The sequence below is a fragment of the Pinus tabuliformis genome, chromosome 9 (genome assembly GCF_031772625.1).
Source record: "Pinus tabuliformis cultivar Carrire ecotype Pingquan chromosome 9, CPIR1, whole genome shotgun sequence".
Taxonomy (NCBI): domain Eukaryota; kingdom Viridiplantae; phylum Streptophyta; class Pinopsida; order Pinales; family Pinaceae; genus Pinus; species Pinus tabuliformis.
This window is the reverse complement of record NC_142307.1, coordinates 924,892,823-924,900,106: the sequence shown is the minus strand read 5'-3', so window position 1 is coordinate 924,900,106 and position 7,284 is coordinate 924,892,823. Positions and strand designations below refer to the sequence as shown.

The window sequence follows — 7,284 nt, the reverse complement described above, 5'->3', positions numbered from 1 at the left end:
TTATCGTTTCACTTTGCTGCCACTGCCTATATCCGCGATCTATTTCCTGAGTCTAGTAGTGCCATATCTCTTTTTGATGCTGCTCTTCCCCAGAGTGGCCTGGAAGTTGAATGAGAAAGTCGCTGAGCTTTGGCAGCTGGTTCCAAGCATCCATCCAAAAACGTGTTGTTCTGCCATTTCTAACTTCCCAAAAACTGTGTTGTTGTATCATTAGGAAGTGTTGTTTAGCTACATTCCAAATGAGTGAGCCTTTTGCATTGGGCATTAGTCTGATGAGCTTCTCCTGTGGCCTGTTATTGGCATATTTAGCTGTCCAAATGGCCGCCCATGGTTTGTTGGGGGTAGATAGCCATTGCCACCAGATTTTTGCGCACATTATAGCATTACTGTGACTGGGGTCTCTCAGTCCAATACCCCCTTGCTCCTTAGGCTTGCATGCAGTGGTCCATTTTACCAAAGCCCATTTGCGATTTGTTTCGGTCGCTCCCCAGAGAAAGTTGTGCTGTAGATTCTTTATTCTTTTGATCACCCATTTAGGAGCTGCAAGGATTGAAAATAGGTAGAGCGGCATTGCCTGTAGTACAACCTTGATTAGCACTAGTCTACTGGCTATATTCAGAGATCTGTGAGTCCATGAGTTGAGTCGGTGATCAAGCTTCTCAAGGAGCAAGCGCCAAGAGGTATGCTTGATAGCCGAGTCAATAAGGGGGGCTCCAAGGTATTTGGAAGGGAGGGAGTCTATGGAAAAACCCAGAATTCGAGCAATGGCCCGCTGAACAATAGGAGGAGTGTGGAAGAAAAAAATTTGAGATTTGGTCTTATTAATGCTAGTTCCTGAAGCCTCGGCAAAGTCGTTCAGTAGGGATTTGTACATTGAAGCTTCTTAAATAGATGGGTACCCCAACAACATGTTTTCATCGACAAACTGCTTATGGGTTATAGTTGGAGAGTTATGGATGGAAAGGCCTTTGATTTGCTAGGAAAGGAGAGCCTGGTAAATGTGGTGGCCTAAACCTTCCGCCATGAGAACAAAGAGGAATGGCGAGAGAGGATCGCCTTGTCGAATGCCTCTTGAGGGACTAAAAGGACGGGATGGAATGCCATTGACAAGGATGGAGAAGAAAGTTGAGGATATGAGACTCAGAATCCATCGAACCCACATTGGTGAAAAACCAAAAGCTATTAACATTTTTTGGATGTATATCCAACTTAGCTTATCAAAAGCTTTTGACAAGTCCAGCTTGAGAATCTTACCTGCTTGTTTGGTGTGCTTGAGAGAGTGAATGACTTCGTGCATGAGGATGTTGCCATCAAAGATCTGTCTCCCTTCCACGTAGTTGGATTGTTCACGCGAGATGAGCAAGGGCAGCAGCGGCTTTAATCTATTGGCTATGACCTTTGATATCACCTTGTAGATTACATTGCATAAAGCATGTTATCTCAAAATCAGACCCTGATAGGCTGCTGGTCAGGTTGATTCTAAGTAACTATTTCAAACCTACTTTAGGCTGAGGCTTAGCCTCCTCAACCTGAGAGGGCTCTCTCTAGATGGGTTAATGATTTTGATTAAGATAAGATGGCTAACTCTTGTAGAACAACTATGACAAATATGAATGCTGGAAACATATTAAACAACTATCCATTGGGCCTATGGAGTCAACAACACCTCAACATAACAGTGAACTCAACCTTACATAGAAGTTAGGGCACTCAGCATTTAGATATTCAAAACGTAATGCATATAGGACCACAGTTTATAAATGCATATAGGAAATCAGAGCACATTCAGTGAGTTCTGAGTGATTATACATCTATACCACTGTAAACAAAACTAAGGAAAGGACATATCACACATTCTGAATATAAGAAATCCTTCATGAATCCTGAGAAGTAAAATCAAAGTTATATTACTGAAATGAGTCTATACATAAGCCAAATACAAGCTGTGTTATAAAATTTTCCAACCCTGGTTACATTGTTGTTTCAGCTATATATAGAATTCTTATTCTATCTGATCGAAATTCCTCCTCCAGCATGAGGGGAATTCGATAACTACCTCTAATGACACCTATCAACTATTTAACTAACTAATAAATACAATAAAGTGCTGACTGGAGCTTTTTTAGAGTTCTAAATCTACTATGACTCTAACTCCATATTATATGCATGATGGCTTCTCCTCGTTCTTTGACACCTGGTCCTCTTTCAGTTTGGCTGAGATGGCTGAGATGGGTATTTAATGCCCCATGTTGACCTTGGATGTTGAAACTTTTTAACTGCTCAGAAATATTAGGAGGTTACCCTTGCTTCTCGGCTTCAGTTTTTTCCAAAATCTTTGAATGCACAGAAGCATGTTCTTTAGCCTTTAATTACTCAAGATGTGGAAGACTGCCACGTCCTTGATGCGTTGTAAGCTTTTTTGATGAACATGTGTACAGGCAAAAATTTCTTGCAGGCAAATCGTTTGATATATTTTGAACTGTGATAAAGGGGCTTTATGACAAAAATTCAAAATTGGATTTGAATATTCAACCCTTTTTAAACATCCATCTGTCTTGACCTGATTGACTGTTGTTCGCTCCAGCTGATGTCTTGCACACCCTTTAGACGTTTCCCTTTCAAACTTCCCGCTTATAATTCAAACTACTTGATTTGCGTTAAAAACAACATCTTCAGCAGTTTCGTAGCGCGCTACGAAACTGCTGAGTTATTTGAAACAGTTTGCCTTTGACCCAAGATCTTTATCAACTGAGTATTTGATTGCCAAAAAACTCCCTTCGACTTTCCACATGTTGAACAGGGATTATATTTCTTCAGAAAAATAAGATTAAGCAAATTTGTCAAAAATTTGAAACAAAACCTTTCTTGAAAAGAAAACTCATTTTGCAGGTAGCTGGCTTAGCTGTGTCTTCAAATCTTCAATTTGTTTCCTCATAGCTCTATTCCCAGCTCTCAGTTGCATATTAATCCTTCTGATATACTTAGCCTCTTTGATTGTTGGTACTGTCCAGGTGTGAAATTGTGCATGGCCATCAACCACTGAATTCAACTGAGCTTTTACAGCTTCATTTCCTTCCCATAACGTTTTATAATATTTTGCATGTATGGCTGCATGCTTTCTAGCGGCCTTCTTCAGTTTAGCAATCTCATACTTGGCTGACTCTAATTGTCTCTGTATGGATGCTATATTATCTTCTTGAGATGCAATGACTGTTTTGCCCGTGTCTTTTTGTGTCTCTTCCCCTGTTTCCTCTGTTCTCGGCAGTGCTTCCTATACTTGCTGGAATCTCCTTGTCATAGGTCTTCTAGGTTTAAAAATGAATTCTTCAGCTGGCTTATCAAATTTAATCCTTTTTGAAGCCTTGGATTTCTTGGTACCTTCTTGTTCTGACTGCATCAATTCAATTTGGACTAGTAGAGACTGCTCGAATTCAATGGCCTGTAATAAATCATTCAAATTTGCCTTCGACGCTGGGCTCTCTTCAACTGCTACAACTTTACCTTTTTCCTTATTTATTTGACTTCTTGTTCTTACCCTTGAGACTGCTTCAGATGTGCTTGTTTCAGGTATAGTCTTCTTACCATGAGCTTTTTCTTGATTTGATTGCTGAGGTTGATCTTGAATGACTAGTGGCTTCACTGTTTTTCTTAGTTGTGACTTTGGAACCCTTTTAGCTCTTGCTTCTTTTTGGAGCTCAGCTATTGTAAAATCTCTCGCCGGTTGTGGAGTGAGGCCAGTCTTGCTTTGGAATCCAGCCATAAAAATAAAAGAATTCCAGTCTCTGTCTATCTTTTGGAGGCCATCTAAAACCAGCAGCTTGATCAAACCATGATGAAACAAAGAGGTTTCAGAATCCTCTTTTCTCAGCTGAACTTTATCACACATCTTACTCAAACTACGGAAGAGATAAAATGGTAAGTCTATGGAAACCTTCCCGGTGAAATGCAAAAGTAGTTTGAAATGGTAAGAATAAACCTTGTTATACCTTCCTTCACAAGTCAAATATTTTTGTATGCAGGTGAGTAAGAGAGCATAATGTTCTTTGACATAATTCCTGGGCACTCCCCTACTCAAATCTTCATTTACATATGCATCCTTTAAAAACTCCTTACAAGGATTCATGTCAAATTTGAAATTTTTAAACCATTCCTCTTGTCCTCTTGGGATCTCTGTCACAGCAGATATTGCTTCTGGAGAAACCTGCACTTCTAACATGGCTACCTTTGAATTTAAACCAGTGAAGTTTAGTGCAAATTCTTTAGTTACCTGCGCATGCCCTCCTTGTAACTTTTTGCAAAAGTTCCAGCACCCGGCATTTTTAAACGCTTTCTTCACCCCCTCATCTCTTAGCGTTATATCAAGGCCCTCGGGTTCAGTCCTTAGAGGTTTACCGGATCTGTGCTCTTTTTTCTCCATGGATTCTTCCAAATCTCCGCACACAAAGACTACCAGCTCCGGTTGGAATTTTGATTCAGCTTCTTTTTGGATTCAGCCTCGCTTGATTATCAGCCTCGCTTGAATTTTGAATCTTTCCACTTAAAACCTTTCAAGACATAATCTTGCAGATTTGTCATTCATGTAAGACTTACGGCCATCATTAAGGCTTATGCACGGTGAAATTTCTTGGGAATGATAATACATGCGTATCAACAGATCTAGTGGTGGTGATAGTGGCAATGAGCATTAAAACGTGATAGGAGAGATATATGAACTGACATGAGAAGACATGGCTGATGACTCACCTAACGGACTTGATATTTCGGGAAAGATTCACTGCGGAAGTACGAATCCATGATTTCGCAGCGCTGTTAGTTTTAAATTTTAATGATGCGCTGCAAAACTGCCTAATCATGATGCGCTGCAAAACTGCTTAATCATGATTGCGCTGCGAAACTGCTTAATCATGATTGCGCTGTGAAACTGGTGAATTGGAATTATGTTGCAAAATTACTAAAAGACATGGTGGCTTACATAAGACACAGAGGTGGCTACAAAACAATGATGGGTAGAGGAGAACCAATGGGAGTTAAGAATGACTTGAGTTAAAAACTCTTTAAAACTCCAAATCCTAAGGGAAGAAAATTAAAACTCAATTAAACTAACACAGACCTTTGTCATCAGGCTAGGATAGAAAATTATATGCATCAAATTTTTAGTTCTAAGTGATAACAGAGCAATTGGACGAAACTTGTCCGGGGTAATGTTGCTTTCTTCCTTTGGAATGAGCGCAATAAATGTTGAATTGAGAGAGGGCAGAAGCCAGTGAAGTGAGCGCGATTCGTCCACCACCTGCTAAACTTCATCTTTTATCAACTCCCAGAAGGCATGGAAGAAAGTCGTAGTAAAGCCATCCGGGCCAGGGGCTTTTCCCTCCTTGAGCTGATGCATTGCAGTGTCTACTTCCTGTTGTAGAATAAGGCGAAGAAGGAGCTTATTGTGTTCTTCAGTGATTATTTTTGGCACATTTCGGGTGATTTTTTCAATAGCTAGCAGTCTATCTATTTGGGGCTCTTGGTGAACTTGCCAAAAGTGCCTTATGAATTCTTGCTCAATCTCATCATGCTCTTCTACTCTTTCCCCATCCAGTTTCTGAATGAAAGGGATAGTATTGTGCATTCTCTGTTTTACAGTTGTTCTATGGAAGAACTTGGTGTTTCTCTCCTCTTCCTTCAGCCACCTTATCCTTGATTTTTGCTTCCATAATATTTCCTCCTGCTTTCTCCTCCAATTGATTGTGAATGCATTTCTCTTGTTCCAAAGTTTCTTCATTGTGTCCCCCGGTGATTATTTTCTGTTGGAGTTGTTTCATTTCCCTGTTTAGGTCCTGTTGCACCTGAAAAATGTTTCCAAAGGTTTCTTGATTCCAGAGCTTGATGCGAGTTTTGAGATATTTGAGTTTCTATTGAAACTGGAACATTTTGGATCCTTCAGGTGGATGGAAGTTGTTCCAGGTATTTCTGATGAAGTCTTTGAATGCGGGGTGAGTAAGCCAGAATGCTTCAAAGCAGAATGGTCTTTTATTGGCATTGCCCGGTCTTTGCCACTGAAGGGAAATGGGCCAGTGGTCAGAGCCTGCGTATGGGAGAATTGTTGCCGCTATGTCTCCTCCTAAATGGACCGCATTATCAGACATGAGGAATCGGTCTAGTTTGGATGCAATTTGTTGCCTTCCAGTCCGGCGATTACTCCATGTATGTATTCCATTACAAAACTGAAGATCGATTAGAGCATTGTTTTGGATGAACTCCTTGAAGTGTTCATTTTCCTGCTCCATCCTAGCTCGTCCTCCTTGCTTTTCCTCTAATTTAGTTATCATGTTAAAGTCTCCTCCAATAATCCATAGGGGATGGACTTTGTGAAGATTTAGTGCTTCTATCAAATCTAGTAAAGCCATTTTATTACCTGCCTCCTGTGGGAAATAGACATTTGTAAGATGGCTATGGATGTTAGTACCTAATATATGAAAAGTGGCCTGAATAATGTGGTGGGATGCATGTATATCTGAGAGCGTTATCACTTGCGGATTCCATGCAATAGCCAGTCCACCTGAGGTCCCGGAGGCATCCACTGCTACTGAACTACTGCCTATCCAAGCTCTGGAAAGTATATTTCCTAGAGTGTTACTATTACACTTTGTTTCTTGAAGGAAGCAAATCTGTGGCTTTTCCTGCTTTATCATGTTCTTTATCATTCTATGTTTCCCTGGGCTATTGAGCCCCCTTAAATTCCATGAAGTGAGCTTCATGATTCACTACTGGCGGTGGGTTTGTAGTACTTAGTCAGCTTCGCATATCTGCCTGAGTCAACCAGGATTTTCCCTAATGCGATTGTTCATTGAAGATTAGTTCTTCTCCCTCTCTTCTTGGAGTCTCTTGGTGTGAGACTACCATCCCAATGACTGCCCGGTTGAATGCCTAGCTGATGTTGCTGGTACGCCCTGGCTATGATGACTTCCAGTGTGCTAAGCTGGTGCTCTGGAATCTTGTCAAACTCCTTCTTTTTGCATGCTGATTCGAGCTCCAGAATGTCAAGTCCTCCCAGGTCGAAGCTTTCCGGTTCTTCGTCCATCACCTGTGGCTGGTTCATGTCTTCTGGGGCTGTGGCTATGCTCATAGATTGGATGGGAGAGCCATCCACATCCATATCCTTTGCCTTCCCGCTCGAGATCTTTCTGTTCTCTTTAGGAGGCCCACGGTCCTCTTCCGGATGGCTAAGAATGGGAGTGGATCCAGAGGGAGGAGGGTTGGCGGAAGCAGAGAAGGGTGGGAGCCTTGATTTCGAAT

General features: G+C 41.2%; 1 protein-coding gene across 1 annotated transcript; it reads right to left on the bottom strand.

Annotated features, from left to right (window-relative positions):
• Window positions 1-5,900: 5,900 nt before the first annotated feature.
• LOC149151776 (uncharacterized) lies at window positions 5,901-6,680 on the bottom strand. The gene has a single exon (XM_089443264.1). It carries the CDS (start codon window positions 6,678-6,680, stop codon window positions 5,901-5,903), a length of 780 nt encoding a protein of 259 aa, XP_089299390.1.
• Between the last annotated feature and the right edge of the window lie 604 nt (window positions 6,681-7,284).

Coding starts and splice junctions, on each gene's coding strand:
- LOC149151776 (XM_089443264.1), bottom strand. CDS start 6,680: ATGATAAAGCAGGAAAAGCCACAGATTTGCTTCCTTCAAGAAACAAAG.